Raw genomic sequence first — 16,892 nt, 5'->3', positions numbered from 1 at the left:
GGAACAAGCAGGTTGTGTGTTAGTGATTAGCAGACTGTACGTCAGTCCCTATACCGCTGAAGGACTGCTGCAGTATAGGTGAGCGGTCAGCAGTGGTGCACGTCAACCCTATCTATTGTGGACCGATAGCGGTCCTTACAGAACAGCAGACTGTACCGCACTCAAGCCTATGTACCGTAGCACCCTATACCAAGTTACCAGTCCTTATAAGAACTTTTGTGGACCAAGCAGGTTGTGTATTAGTGTTTAGCAGACTGTACGTCAGTCCCTATACCGCTGAAGGACTGCTGCAGTATAGGGCAGCGGTCAGCAGTGGTGCACGTCAACCCTATCTATTGTGGACCGATAGCGGTCCTTACAGAACAGCAGACTGTACCGCACTCAAGCCTATGTACCGTAGCACCCTATACCAAGTTACCAGTCCTTATAAGAACTTTTGTGGAACAAGCAGGTTGTGTGTTAGTGATTAGCAGACTGTACGTCAGTCCCTATACCGCTGAAGGACTGCTGCAGTATAGGGCAGCGGTCAGCAGTGGTGCACGTCAACCCTATCTATTGTGGACCGATAGCGGTCCTTACAGAACAGCAGACTGTACCGCACTCAAGCCTATGTACCGTAGCACCCTATACCAAGTTACCAGTCCTTATAAGAACTTTTGTGGAACAAGTGAGTTGTGAATGTTTAGCAGACTGCAGCAGAAGGGCAGCAGTCAAGTATAATATCCTTTCTATATTTGGAAGAAAGAATATTATACATGTACAAGCCTATTACTGTACCACTGATACCAGTCCTGAAAAGAACCTTTGTGGAACTAATAATAACAGCAAGTCTTTAAAATTACCCTCACTGCCTGACAACACTGCTTCCTTCCTGTCCCTATACAAATTGGCAAAAAAAGAGAACGATTAGTGGTTACTGGAACAGCTCTTTTGTGGACCTTGATAGTAACAGCTAATGATGATGATGATGATGATGATGATGAAAGACTAATCTGGCTGTCCCTGTAGCATACACCGTCCTTTCCCTTTCTCTAAACTAACAAAAGACACTCAGGCTGCTGCAAGAATCAGCAGCACAGCAAACCTATCAACACCTAACACCTATACCAGTCCTGAAAAGAACTTTTGTGTACCAAATAGCTAGTGGTTTATCTCTCCCTACTCCACACAGGAACCTGTCCCTATCTTAACAGAAGAAAGAATGTAAAATGGCCACCGGATCGGGTGTATTTATAGGTTAGGGGGAATGTACAAGTGTCCATGTGCTGTCATGTCTCAATTGGCTGTCCTGTATCACATGATAAACGTGTCACCAAAGGTTAAAGTTCTTGTATACATTAAACACGTAAGTCCGCCGCGGCGAACGACGGAAAAAGGCGTTCGAACGTGCGGACCGCGAATGTCGGAAATTCGCCGCGAAACGACCGCCGGGCGAACCGTTCGGCCATCACTAATGACAGACACTGAACAGATAATAGTCAGCAGAAAACCATTAGCAGGTTCGTTAAAACGGCTTCAGGCGAGAAATAAGTTACCTGCCTCTTTGAACAATCGAAAGGAGCCAACAAGACCAAATCAACCAGCCAAATCAGAGAAGTCGTACAAATGGTAAGGATAAATATGCTTACCGTACTGTTAGGGCTGCGCGCTTAACCCCCTTCTCTGATCTGGCCAGCCGTTCAGTCCTGGAATGCGGTCTCCCTTCGATTGTGGCCTGAAGCCCCACGTTGGGCGCCAGTTGTGATGGATTAGAACTATAAATTAGTTCTTGGTTATCTGCTGCTATTCCTAATTAAAAAGTATAAATGTGCATGCACATTAGAAGTAAACACTCTCTGAGATATGTTCAGCTCAGGCTACTTCTAAATACTGATTTATTCGTAGGCGGTGTTAATATTTTATACAGAAAGATACGTCTTTACTATGTCAGTCTAATTGGTACATCTTATTGGTTACAATACAAGAGAAATGAAGAAACTTGATGCTTGAAGTTTGGTTGAAGCTGGTTCTGTTATCTCGAATGCATTCTTTTAATGCGGGGGATGTAGGGTATAGACGCCATCTTGGCTCCGCAGAACAGGGTCAATCTGTATGCTACATAATAAGTAAGGAGCATAGAAACATGTATACACATAAGCAAATAGACATTTTCTGATTATCATTATGTACATTGGATTCCTTAACAGCTCGAGGAGGGGAGATCGGAGTCTGGGCAGGACAGAGGTAAGAAGGCCATCCATCTCCCACGGCAGGGGGTGTTTCCAGCGTTGGTTTGCCGCTCCCCTCCACCTCTGAATCTTCAAGCAGCAGCCACCACTGTAGGGAGGGGGGAGGACTCCCATGCCTCAGAATGTGGGGGTACCAGACTTGAACACCCTGGGTGATTCTCTGTGAACCTCTCAATATCTCAGCTGTGTCCTTCAATGAAGAAAATGCATTTTTACATGTCTGTGTTACTGCGAGGGAGATTTGTCCTCACTTCCTGTCTTAGGGACATTCTTTTTACCAGACAGGAAGTGAAAGAATCTCTCTAAGGCGTCTTTCACATTGGCAGTACTGCTTACCACCCTCTGAAAAGCAATTTGCGGTGGATAAATTTTCAGAGGACAGTACAGCAGTGGCTTAGGAGCTGTTCAGGAGGGGCTACTGCTGCCTCCTTAATGCGTTTTTTTTTATATATATATATATATATATATATATATATATATACTTTTCTTTTTAAATTGGCAAATGGCAATTCTACATTGCAAGACTTGCAACTGCAAACTGAGTGTTCAGTTGCTGTGCGGCCCCCGAATTAAACCAAAGAGATAGTTTGGCAGGCGGTACGATCTGTCATACTCATCACTCAGAGTTCAAAATGCCACAACATCCAGGTGTATCTCAAAAATATTGGAATATTATCAAAAAGTTAATTTATTTCAGTAATTCAATTCAAAAAGTGAAACTCAGATATTTTATATAGATGCGTTACACGCAGTTTATTTATTTCAAGCATTTCTTTAAAAAAAAAAAAATTATAATAATTTGATGATTATGGCTTAGATAGTGAAAACACAAAATTCAGTATCTCAGAAAATTCGAATATTACATAAGACAAATAAAAAAATAAAAAAAGGATTTTTAATACAGAAATGTTGGCTTACTGAAAAATATGTCCATGTACAGTACGGTATGCACTCAATACTTGGTTGGGACTCCTTTTGCATGAATTATGACATCAATGTGGCATGGCATGGAGGTGGTCAGCCTGTGGCACTGCTGCGGTGTTCTGGAAGCCCAGGTTGCTTTGATAGCAGCCTTCAGCTCGTCTGCATTGTTGGGTCTGGAGTCTCTCATCTTCCTCTTGACAATACCCCACAGATTTTCTACGGGGTTTAGGTCAGGTGAGTTTGCTGGCCAATCAAGCACAGTGATACCGTGATCATTAAACCAGGTATTGGTAGTTTTGGCAGTGTGGGCAGGTGCCAAGTCTTGCTGGAATTATTTGTACACTAATAAAAAAGTATTTTTACACATATATATATACATACACACACACACACGCATGCATGCATGAAGGGCTCTAGAATTTCCTGGTAGAGGGATGCGCTGACTTTGGACTTGATAAAACACAGTGGACCTACACCAGGAGATGACATGGCTCCCCAAATCATCACTGACTGTGGAAACGTCACACTGGACCTCATGCAACTTGGGACCTGTGCCCCTCCACTCTTCCACCTTTATTTTCCTAATGAAATGCAAAATTTTCCAGCTAATGGAGCCTCCAACTGCAGTTAGGCTTGGTTCACACCTATGTGTTTTTTGTTTAGTGCCTTTTGGAGAAACACATTACAGTCCATTTAACATGGTTTCCTATCATTTCATGTTGTGTTTTTTTTTTTTTTTTTATCATTCTTACTGGGCACGCCCCAAGGTGTTGTTCATTGCATAATGCATGCCCTGTATCTGGTCTTGTTCGGTCTGCTGCCATGGTGGGCCTATGGTTTCCCTGAGACAAATATTTTATACTGACTGTACACCATTAACATTATTATTGACTGCCTCTTTGAATTTACTCAGCTCCTGAAGAAGCATCCCCGCGAAACATGTAGCACTAGAAATTTATGTTATTATACATTATATGTCTTATTTTGACATGTTTTTGATTAGCATTGGAGAGGTTTAGTCATCACTGCATTGGGCAGTATTTTAAATATGTTTTTGTAATAACATTTATTTACATTTTTAGTCCATTTTTTGTGCTTTTCAAATCTCTATACTATTGAGGATGGGGCACTGCTCTACTCCATCCATCCTGTTTTGGAGCTTTTATAGCTTGTTTGATTCATGGCTTCCTATGGGACACGTTTACATCTATGCTTTTTTTCAGCCAATAAGTCCCTGACCATTTTCAAAACTTTTTTTAAAGTGGTTGTATACTCGATTTTTAAACTTTTACCTACAGGAAAGCCTATAATAAGGCTTATCTGTAGGTAAAAAAAATATCTCCTAAACCTGTACGGTTTAGGAGATATCCCCCTCGGTATGCGCCGCTGACTGCAGCGGCGCATGCGCACAAGGGGATTCTCGGCCTGAAAATGTGCAGGTTTAGTACCGCATTAATGCAAAAAGGTGCATTTTTGATTCAATAGACTTCAATATAGAAGCTGCAGAAAAGCATGTAGTGCGTTTTTTTTGCCACAATTTGCATTTTTTTTTTTTATCTGCCCAACAACATATTGGCCAAAAAAATAAAAATAAAAAAAAGCATAAAAAAAAACCTGCAAAAATGCATCAATTGTGGGATAAATGCATGTGTAAAGACACAAATAACTGCAAAAACTGATCAAAAGTACACTGCATAGGTGTGAAACTACAAGAGTTCTAATTCTTCCCAACTCTATCTTAAATAAAGAGAACTCTGTGGATATGAACACGCTTTAATGGGCGCAGACAAAGACACCTTCACTTTAAAGTGACCCTTGTCAGTGTAATGTCTCATTTAAAAAAAAAAAAAAAACATATTCTTACCTCCTCTGTGCAGTTAATTTTGCACAGAGCAGCCCCGATGCTCTTCTTCACAGGTTCCTCTTTGCTGCTCCTGGCCCCTCCCTCCTATTGAGTAACCGCAGTCAGCAGCTTTCTATGGGGGCATCAAGTCACAGCTCACCGTGTGCATTCAGACACAGACCCCGGCCCTTCTCTCCCATGATTGGCTGACTGACTGTGACAGCTGCGGGAGCCAATGGCGCCACTCCCAATCAGGAGCAGAGCCCCGCATGGCTTAGACATTCGTGAACATCGCTGGAGAGAGAGGGGGCTCAGGTAAGTAATTGGGGAGGTGCTGGGGAAGCTGCTACACACAAAAAAAGGTTTTTTATCCTAATGCATAACGATAAGAAAGAAAAGAAAAAAAAAAAAAAAAAAAAAAAAAAAAAAAAACACAACCTTCTGCTTTACAAATCCTTTAATTCTTTGAAGTTTGCCTCGAAGCCAGTATGCAGCAAATCAAAACTCCAGATTTGCATACAAGTTCAGCATTAGTGGCTTGAAAAGTAGAAACGTCAAAGTGCCAGTAAACTGCACCCATGCTTCCTTTATTGCTGGGACAGGAAATTATAAATAAAAACACTCAATATTCAGTCTGTGTGAACAGAGGAGCAGGGCAGGTTCAGAGAGCATTTTTACAATTAAAATAAATGAATACACCGTACTAGGTGCCAAATATTAGTAAATAATAAGAGAACATATAATATAACACTGTAGTCACGTTAAATAGCAATAACAGTCCCAATCAAATGATAATTGTGCTCAAATATAACAGAATCCGTGTTTCTTGGTGCTCAGACAAGGTGCCCCCCACATGGATGTAAACTCACCCCATCAATATGGACCAACTATCTCTAGTGTGGTCAGACCCCTGAAGATTTTTCTTAAGCGGACTGGAGTTCCTGGAGTGGCTATATCTCATGCAAGTAGATATGAAAGGAGGGACTTCATTGCACAATTCCGTTTAAAAAAGGTTTATTTTAAAATCTAAAAATAAAATAGTTGAAACCACATGGAAGGGTGCCTGTGACCTGGCACTCAGTGTGAATAGCAAGTGATTTTTCCGGGAAATTGGCCCATAAAGAATGGTAGATCGCTCACAATGATAGGGAATTAAAATTCACCAAATGAACATTTACTAGACATATGCAATTAGTTTTGTTTTCGAATTTTCAAAACATCTAGGAAATTTGAAAAGTCAAATTCGGAAATTGAAAGATTCGGAAATTTCATAAATTTGAATATTAAAAAAAAAAATTGGAAATTTGATAATCCAAAAATAAGGAGTGAAAATCTGAAAATTCCAAAACCTGAAATAACTAAATAATAAATATTAAATTATAGGTATTGTAATTTCCTTTCAAAATTTGGCTTTTAGTGAACGTAAGGAGTACAAATTTATACAAAGTTACAAATTATCTGAAATAGCGAATGCCGTATCTAAAACAAATGGAACGCAACAATCTAAAAATAAGTATAATAATAAAACCTTTTTATTTAGTTATTAATTTGTTCCATTCCATTTGTTTATATGCGGCATTCGTTATTTCTGATCATTTGTAACTTCAGATAAATTTGTATTAGTTACGTTCACAAATAGCCAAATTTGAAAGGAAATTCCAATAATTTATCATTAGTTAATTATTTCCAATTTTACAGATTAAATTTTTTTTTTTTAAAGAATTTTTGATGTTCCAAATTCTAGAAATCTGAAAATTCGGAGATCTGAAATCCAAATACGAACAAATTTTTTGTCAGCGCACATGTCAATATTAACATCAGCCATGGTAGCCTAATATTGTTTTTATTTTATTTTATTTTTTTAGTTGAGTTTTAGCTGTCAAACCAAAAACTACTATTACATCATCCCGAGGGTTTTAATATTAGATCAGTGGGTTTACCTTTTATTGAAGCCCTAGATTGAAAGAGCAGCAACACCCAGAGTAGTCTTGGCTCCCCCCAAATACCCGGAACTGTAATGTTCAAACACTATCTGCAGCTTTTGTTACTGGTGACTGGTAGAAGTGACTTGGATATCTTCTACCTCTACTACAGACAGAATCTGGCTGGTAAATTGGCATTACCACCGCAATGCACTGATCACAGTTGCAATGTTCAGCAGGCCTGAATGCAGAAAGCGAACAAATGCATTTTTTTTTTTTAAATAACGTCAATGCATTTATTGCATTTTTGCCCCAAAAGCGAATTATACCCTTAAAAAGCACGTAACCCCAGGACAAAAATGTAATATATTGCAGCTTACCAGTCCTTAGATGTGGTGGCTGCATTCATTTTTCAGGCATTGTTTCCCTATACTTTCACCTGGCAATCCTGCCAGGAACCCCCACATGCTGTCACAAAGTGGGGGCTCTGGGGGAAGGGTGCTTGGTCCTTCGGCTGGTGTAACATGTTGCTTTCTCAACCTTTTCAAACACAGAGGAACCCTTGAAACAGTTCCCCGGTCTCGGGCAACCCCTGCTAAAAATTAGAATTCATGATACATTAGTCTTATGGTCAGTGGGAAGAATGGTCCTTACACTTGTGGTCACCGGGAAGAATTACCTCCTTACAGATAGCTAAAAAAGGTCAATGGGATCTTGGGAACAGTGGGAACTTATCCGAGAGGCAGGAATTGCTCAATGCTGAAGGAACCCCTAGCAACCTCTGGAGGAACCCTAGTTGACCGTGTTACACCCCAAATACAGGTGTAAAACATGTTGCTAAAGGTGAATGAATCCCTTTACCTGCTTTACTCGGATACAGTAGCCAGGAGTTGACTAGGAGCTCCGCAATGACGCCAAAGCAAATGAAGCCTCATATAAACATTTTCTTAGAGTAGCCACAGTCCTGTCAAGTAAAAGTCCAAGTAAGGTGAACCAACACTTAGATGAGACCGAGTCACATCACAGGCAAGCAAGAAGTAAAAATCAACCATTTTTATTCAGACATACAATTGCCAGACACAGGAGATAAAGTGGGAAGTCTGAGTCTCTGTAAATTTCCAGGGTCCACACCAACCAAATTCTCCTGAGCTGGACAAGGCCGGTGTTACCAGGGAGGAGACATGGGCTGCGGGTTCTGTAGGTAGGACATGACCACTGCCGAGATGGACAACCTGCAAGAACGCAATAAAATTGCTTTAAGGCTAAAAAACGGACAACATATATGCAAAAGTATATTTCAACAGCACATTACCTAAACATGGATATAAAATGTTGTCTTTATGACATACACATAGGACAGACACATTGTGACATTTGCAGACTTGAAAAAGGACAGGATAGACTAAATCCTTTCCCCTGTTGTACCTCATTAGCACTGCATTCTATTGAAATCAATACCCACTTTGAGAAGCAGAGTAGATGTTGCATTCATTGTGCATAATATTGGGGGGGGGGGGTCTCAACTGCTAGCAAGCAGAAGTGGCAGAAGTACAGAAACCTTCTGCAGGCTCCTAAAGTAGTTAGTGTAGTGAAAAGCAGGGAGATTAGATAATAAGGACTGCTTAAACAGTCAGAGGAGGCACACAAATCCTTCTCTACACTAGCGGGAAGGCAGACAGAACCTCTTGGCTTGGTCAAGGTATCTCCATCCATGTAGCAAACCGAGCATCTCAGATCCACACTGTATAAACATTTTTATTTGTAAAATAAAATCATCAGTAGAAACTTTTGAAACATCAGTTAGGTAAAGCTGACCACAATCTTTATTTATATTTTTACTTATTTAATTAGAATGGTGATCTATGTTTAGTGCTACTAAATATCCTAAATATAAAACAAACATTTTCCATAACAATGTTTGGATTATTTTTGGAAAAAATACTATAAACATATGGTCAAAATAGAGGGATCTTTAAACCCTTCACACTGATGTGCGGCAAATATGCGGCTTAAAGGGGTTGTACTGGGGTGATGCATGCAGCTGCATTTTTTTTTTTTTTTTTTTTTTTTTTTTTTTTTTTTTTTTTTTAGAGCAGACGGTCCACTTTCTTGTGATAACAACTGATGCGGCTAAGCAGCCGCTCAGCCGTTATCCCAAGCAACAAGAGGGGACATGCCCCAGTCCCCTCCCACCACTGTCCATGGCTCACCCGGGCTCTTAGATCTCACGGGGAGGCCCAAGGCTGGAGACCTGAACAAAGCTGAAATCGGCTTCAAATCGGATCTTGGAGGTAGTAACCTGGAAACAAAGTTGTGACATCACTTCTGGTTTACTGAAGACTTAAAGGCGCCAAATGTTTAAAAAAAAAAAAAAAAAGACAGTATTTAAAACAGCCAAACTTAGCTTTCTGAATGCCTTTAAGTGCAAAGGAGGGATTTGGGGGTCTTAAAGACCCCAGATCTCTCTCAGGGAAAAATAAAAAAGTACCTCTCACAAGGGATGTTTACATTCCTTGTGACAGCAATAAAACAGTTTTGTTTTTAAAAAAGGGTCAGTGTGTAAAAAAAAAAAAAAAAAAAAAAAAAAAAAAAAAGAAGGGAGAAGCATACGCAAGTTGCGCCCGCAAATGTAAACAGTGTTCAAACCACACGTGTGAGATATCACTGCTACAGCCCAGCACTCCACAGTCACCAGCTCTCTGCTCATGGAGCTCTGATAACCGAGCAATCAGCGATGTTTGACTGCTTAGTTCTTAGTTTTAGAGCTGGTAGGGGACCAATGCTGCAGCCACCTTGGTAAGTAGGATAAAAAAAAAAAAAATAAATAAATAAATAAATTAAATATATATATATATATATATATATATATATATACATACTTCCTTTAAGCGATTGCGTTAAATGCTACAGCACACAAATATTTTCACAAAGTCTGCTTCAGTGTTTTTAGATCTTTTTGTTAGATGTTGCTATACTGAAATACAATTACAAGTATTTCATAAGTGTCAAAGGCTTTTATTGACAATCACCTTAAGTTTATGCAATATTTGCAGTGTTTATCTTTTTTTCAAGACCTCTTCAATTCGCCCTGGCATGCTGTCAATCAACTTCTGGGACACATCCCGACTTATGGCAGCCCATTCTTGCATAATCAGTGCTTGGAGTTTGGCAGAATTTGTGGGGGGGTTTTTCACCCGCCTTTTGAGGATTAACCACAAGTTCTCAATACGATTAGGGTCTGGGGAGTTTCGTGGCCATGCACGCAAAATGTCGATGTTGTGTTCCTCAAGCCACTTAGTTATCACTTTTGCCTTATATTAAGGTGCTCCCTCATGCTGGAAAATGGGTGCATTTACTAAAACCAGAGCACTCAAACTGGTACAGATGTGCATGGTAGCTAGCCAGCTTCTAACTTCAGCTTGCTCAATTAAGCTTTGGCAATAAAACCTGGAAAATGATTGGCTTCTATGTAGAGCTGCACCAGATTTTGCACTCTGCAGTTTTCGTTTTTTGTTCCTCTAACTGTTCTTGGATGGTTGGAAGGAGTTGCACTCGGAGGATGTTTTTGTCCCATTTTCTATTCATGGCTGTGTTCTTAGGCAAAATTGTGAGTGAGCCAACTCCCTTGGCCGAGAAGCAACCCCCACACATATATGGTCTCAGGATGCTTTACTGTTGGCATGACACAGGACTAATGGTAGCGCTCACCTTTTCTTCTCTGGATGCGCCAAACAATCGGAAGGGGGGGGGGGGGGGGGGTTAATCAGCGAAAATGCCTTTACCCCAGTCCTCAGCAGTCCAATCCCTGTACCTTTTGCAGAATATCAGTCTGTCCATGATGTTTTTCCAGGAGAGATGTGGCTTCTTTGCTGCCCTTCTTTACACCAGGCCATTCTTCAAGTCTTCTGCTCATTGCGTGTGCAGATGTACTGCCTGCTGCCATTCCTGAGGAAGTGCTGCACTGGCGGTGCCCCAAACCCGCAGCTGCATCAACATGTAGGAGACAGTCCTGGCACTTGCTGGACTTTCTTGGGTGCCCTGAAGCCTTCTTCACAAATGCAGTGGAAATTTTTTGGGATTAGGTTCACTTTGATGGCAAAGAGGGACTTTGCAAATAATTGCAATTATTCTGGAGTTAAAATGAATTGCAGTCATAAAAACTGAAGCAGCAGACTTTCTGAAAATATATATTTGAGCTATTCTCAATTCTCAAAACTTTTGGCCACAGGTGTATATTCTGGGTGGTCTCATGTGAGAATTGTCCAGGAGTGGAGCCCAAAAGCCTGAGCTTCTGTATACAAAAGTCTTGGCACACAATGTCCAACCTCCGTGTGTGTGTGCACTAACCCCTCTGCTTTCTAATCTTCATGTTTACTTTGCAACTCTTCTTTTCTATAAAAGACCCTTAAAACTTTTCAATGTGTGTGCAGAGGTTGTGGTTTTCTTTATCAGATCTGTGTACCATCTAGAACTGGATCAACAGGCATACAAGAATTCAGATTTAAAAAGTTACAGCAATGTATTAGACATCAAGAATGAGACAGAAGAGAGCATCTTGTAACTATGCACCAAAATTATAGAATACAAGCTCTAAATGTCTTCATTGCTCTGTATTTCCTGCTATAGATAAGAGTAAAACCACAATTTACAGGGGTGCTTTGGCATTGGGTGCGACTTCCACATATGTCTGAAACTGTACAACTTTAGATCTTTGTTTTAATATAACATCAGAACAGAATAAAAAAATTTAGCTCCTTTAAATGAGACAATTTAAAGCCTCATCTCCAGAGTAAGATTGGGAGGGTGTCACTGGGAAAAAAAATTGCGAATTGTTAAAGACGAACTGCAGTCTGCTCACATAATTTGCAATAAAAACATCTTTGCCATTCTGAAGCTTCCCTCCAACCACTTTGCATATTATTTTATATATACACTGCAATTCTGCACTTTGCAAATATGCTGCAGAAATCTCCCTCCACTGAGTGACTGCAACCATTTTAACTGTGGGCAGGTGAAGGTAGCGTCTGATCACTCCCTGGATTTACACAGAGGCACAGCTTTGAAGCTTTCATTGGCCCCCTTATGATTCACTCCCCCCCTCTCCCTTCCTGGCAAACTCTCACGAGCGTGTGAGAGAGCTGCGTATGATGTCATAAGCCTAGGCTTTTTACCAGACAAGAAACAGGAAGTGGGCTGTATAAGGTATTTACTGGCGGGAAAAAAAAAAAAAATGTGTTACTATCCAAAGTTAAAACATGGACAGAAGATTTAATAGATGCAAATATGAAAAAAAAAAAAAAAAATGACTAAAGTTCCACTTTAAAGACCCACTTCTGGGCTTTCTTTTGTAGCGGGTGCACTCCTCCAAATCTGCCACAGAGGTGAGGCTTGAAATTATCTCAAAGTGCTGCTGCTTTTTTCTGGTGCGGTGGCTAGGGATGCCACCTTTTCTTCAAGCCAAACCCGAACACTTTAACGGCGCACAGCAATTTTTTTTGTAGTATACTCTATAGGATTGTTAAAGATCTGGGAGAGTAGTAATATAGTGAGCGTAGTGCACCATAGTGCAAGGATTTTAATCAAATATCAGGACAGTCCCAGTAAAAACCCGGACAGATGGCTGGTACCCCCCGCTCTGCCTCCAAGACACATTGTCAACATGATCAATGAGTCTGAACGGGATCACCCTGCAGTTGCAACATCTAGAAGACTTACATAAAGCTGCTCATCATTTGCTTGGTGTCTTCAGAGCTGCGAGAGTTTGCAAAGCTGATAAAGGAGCAATATACAGCGATCCACGCACACCACTTCAACTATAATGGAGAAAGTTACAACACAATTATTATAGAATATCAACATGCATAGAGAAACAACTACAGCACCACCTAGTGGCAAATGAGCAACACTGAATTCTGCATATCAGAAGTTAATTTCATCTGAAAATAAACCAATCGGGAAAGAAATACGGGAGATAAAAAATAAAATAAAAAAATAAGTGTACTCAAAAAGGAAGGGACAGTAAAAGCTTTATTGGAGAAAAAGATTAGAAAAAAAAAAATAGTATTTAAAAACCATTTGAAAATGTCATTAAAAGGATCGGAATGTTTGTTTAACCACTTTCTACCCAGATAACACATGCAGCGGCAAAGAGGGAGGACTTGAATGCCCACATGTCCATGAGCAGCAGAGCTTTCTGCTCTGAAGGTAGAGCTGGGCGATTTTCTCCCAAAAAAAAAAATAAATAAAAATAAAAAAAAAAAAAACCTCCCCAACTCGATTCACGATTCGAATCAAGTTTTTTTTTTTTTTTTTTTGATGGAGGGGGGTTCCAAGTAATTTTATAGCAAAAAACAAAAAGAATACATTTTTTTTTTTTTAATGTATAGGAGAAATACCAGAATTGACCCGGTAGGGCAGTAGCTAAAAGGAAGTCCTAGGTTTGCTTTATTCAAGTCTTACCTTCAGCATCAGGCCACACATACTAAAGATCATGCCCAGGAGGTTCATATAGTCCGGGGTTGGATCATCCAGGGTGGGGGAGCTGTCAGTGGTGGGAGGTTTATACCTGGGGGAAAGATCAATGCTTTGTTCAGGGTTATCACAACCTCAATATACACGAATCCAATGATCTATGCAGTTTACTACAGATCTTTGTATTGGTTATACATGAAATAACATTTGAGCAGCAGCTAAATCTACCTTTCAAAGCAGGGATAAGTCATCACCCCCCTCCTCCCTCATTTATTGCAAACCATATTCTACTTTGAAACACTTTTTTTTAACCATACATTATACCATTTTAAAGAGACGCAATCATGAGAAAACAATGGAGGTGGCCATTGCCAATCTCTTCCTTAATGGATGATACTTCCTTGGTTGTCTTGCTTATGCGGCATCTTCATTGCTGTCTGAGTTGCTGACTTGATACAAGATACATCTGCTCGTTTCAGGTCTCTGACCCAAAATAACCAAAAAGAGGTCTACAGCCAGGCATCTTGCATTTTCAGAAGGACTGTGAAGACTGCCCACATTCTTTCCAAATGGCAGGTTCACTTCAACATAGAAAATAGCTCAGCGTGGTTTATGACCTACTGCAGCAAATCAGTTGGTGTCATTGTTTTTCTATAACCTAGAAACCAGCAGCAAGACCTTCTAAGATGGATTGCTGGTCATGTCCTGTCACTTCCAACACACACTAATCTACACAGTTCCCAGCAGCTCAATACTGTCCCCAAAATGAACCCAGGCCCCGCATGTCACCTGTTTTTGTTTTTTTTCTGCGGATCTGTAAGGATTTTTTTTTCTTTTCCCCCCATATACAAGTTTACACACTGGGGGTTATTTACGAAAGGCAAATACACTTTGCACTGCAAGTGCACTTGGAAGTGCAGTCGCTCTAAATCTAAGGCCGCGTACACACGGGTGGACTGTCTGTCCAACTTAGTCCGCTGAAACACATTTCAGCGGACAGTCCGCTCGTGTGTGGGCTTCAGCGGACTTTTTCAGCGGACAGTCTGGCGGACTAAGTCTTTGGGAATTTCCGTAATACAGTCCGTCCAACTTTGGTTTCAGCGGACAGTCCGCTCGTGAGTAGGCTAGTTCGACGGACTAAGTATGGCGCATACTCAGAAAGGATTTACACGGCGAAAGGTTGCATTGCTATGTATTGGACTTCCTATTTCTAGTCCCGTCGTACGTGCTGTACACGTCATCGCGCAAGCTTTCAGCGGACTGTCTGTTCATCGTGTGTGGTCAAGTCCGTTCATTCGAAAGTAGGACGGACTGTCTGTCGGATTGTCTGACGGACTTAGTTGGCCAGACAGTCTGCCCGTGTGTACGCGGCTTTAGGGGTAGATCTGAAATGAGGGGAAGCTCTGCTGATTTTATCATCCAATCATGTGCAAGCTAAAATGCTGTTTATTTTTCTTGCATGTCCCCCTTGGAGCTACAGAGACTTTACTTTTAAGTGCACTTTGAGTGCAAAGTGGATTTGCCTTTAGTAAATAACCCCCATTATCTTTAAGAGGGGAAAAATAAAATAAAAAAAAAGAAGATCAAATATTGTCTAAATACAACAGCCATTTCCTGAAATCTTGGTGTGCTTTGTGTATTTCTTTCAGATCTGTGCAGTAATCCAGTGTAATGCCGCGTACACGCAACCGGACTTTGACAAATCCGTCGGACAATTCGATTGTGTGTGGGCTCCATCAGACCTTTGTTGTCCAAAAATCTGATGGACTTTAGAAATAGAACAGGTTTCAAATTTTTCCACTGGAACTCCGCTGGACCCAGGTCCTATGGAGAAATCTGTTCATCTGTATGCTAGTCCGACGGACAAAAACCGACGCTAGGGCAGCTATTGGCTACTGGCTATGAACTTCCTTATTGTAGTCCAGTCATACGTCATCACGTTCAAATCCGTCAGACTTTGGTGTGATTGCGTGTGGCCAAGTCCGTTCATTCGGAAAGTCAGTCAGAACTCCACCAAAAGTCAGTCGGGAAGACCTTTGGACCTAGGCTGCCAGCAAGTCCAGTCATGTGTACACGGCCTTTGACTTTCCTTCTGTGCAGGAGCTTCCTGTAAGACCAGTCACTTCTGCTCTCTCTTAGTGCAGGGAGACTGGTCTTGTCTTCACACCCTCCTGTCGTTTTCTGAAGGCAGCCTGTAGAGGGTGTGGTTCTGCCAGGCCCCTCCCACAGTTCTGCTCTCTGCACAAGCTATATCCAGCACAGTGATGGTGTCAGCACTACTTTTACAAAGACAATCTATTGGTTTTTAAAAAGGCATGGTGCACACAAAGTGGATTTATATACTTTGTGGTAGGGTTGCACCGATACTAGTATCGGTGCCGATACCGAGTATTTGCACAAGTATCGGTACTCATGCAAATGCACCAACACCTGAAACAGATACTCTCAGGCTCAGTTCTTTGAGCTGTCAGTGGGTCTCCCCTGTTGACAGCTAAAGTGTTAAAGAAGTCTGGTAATTGGAGCTGTGAAAAAATAAAAAAGCAGCTAGCAATGTTTATTAACAACATTGCTCAGCCTCTGAAACACTAAAATACAAAAAGAAACATTGTTTCTTTCCGTTTCTTCATCTGCAGATCAAAGGGATGAACAAATATTCCTCTGTTTAACCCCTTATTAACCCTTAATTTACTCTAATAAGCCTTAATGAAATCCCTATTCTCCTCCATTTAATTATTAATTTTCCCTGTTTTGTTTTTTTTCACGTCTATTTTATAAATGATAAACAATTAAAAAAAACTCTTTTTTTGTTTGCTTTGTTAGTGAATATTTTGGCAAATATATTTACACATTTCACATCGAAAAAAAAAAAGCACACAATTAAAAAAAAAAAAAATTCTTTCATTTGAGGAGGAGGAGGAGGAGGAGGAGGAGGAGGAGGAGGAGGAGGAGGAGGAGGAGGAGGAGGAGGAGGAGGAGGAGGAGGAGGAGAAGGAGGAGAAGGAGAAGGAGAAGGAGAAGGAGAAGGAGAAGAAGGAGAAGGAGAAGGAGAAGAAGGAGGAGGAGGAGAAGAATCGGCGTATCCCTACTTTGTGGTAATAGAGCAGAATATTTAAAATGAAAAATATTTGTGTCCACAGTTCAGAAAAAAAAAATAAAAAAAAAACCTCAACATAAAAGAATAGAAAACACACACACACACACACAGCACTGATGAGCAGAATTTTACCAAGGAAATATTAAGCCAGGCTAGATCAATATAGGAAATGGACACTTAAACCCCAGGATGTAATGTCAGCAGAGTATTAATCCCCACTACCTTGAAAACTGAACATGCCTCCTATCAGCTCTTGTAATCACCGCAATTAAAGTCGCACACAATTCATGACATTGGATCTTTCTGCAGGGCAAATGGAACAAAGTCGCTATCCTTGGAAGGTGACTCACTCTACTTAGAATCTAGTGGAAGTCATGAATAATCCCATTCTAAAAATATTTTATTCCCCT

At 40.7% G+C, this 16,892-nt stretch overlaps 1 protein-coding gene across 1 annotated transcript in view; it reads right to left on the bottom strand.

Annotated features, from left to right (window-relative positions):
- Positions 1–7,955: 7,955 nt before the first annotated feature.
- The window catches only part of WDR83OS (WD repeat domain 83 opposite strand), a 14,093-nt gene continuing 5,156 nt past the window's right edge, over positions 7,956–16,892 (bottom strand). The window contains exons 2-4 of the mRNA XM_077470409.1: positions 13,377–13,482; positions 12,633–12,730; positions 7,956–8,149 (exon numbers count right to left, since the gene is read on the bottom strand). Of these exons, the coding sequence (XP_077326535.1) occupies positions 8,083–8,149; positions 12,633–12,730; positions 13,377–13,482 (271 nt within the window). The 3' untranslated portion in view covers positions 7,956–8,082. The remainder of the gene's footprint in view (positions 8,150–12,632; positions 12,731–13,376; positions 13,483–16,892) is intronic.

Source organism: Lithobates pipiens, unplaced genomic scaffold (genome assembly GCF_037356315.1).
Source record: "Lithobates pipiens isolate NorthernLeopardFrog02 unplaced genomic scaffold, aLitPip1_a1.2 Scaffold_8, whole genome shotgun sequence".
NCBI lineage: Eukaryota > Metazoa > Chordata > Amphibia > Anura > Ranidae > Lithobates > Lithobates pipiens.
Note: the sequence above shows the minus strand (reverse complement) of the source record. Positions and strands in the feature narration are given on the sequence as shown.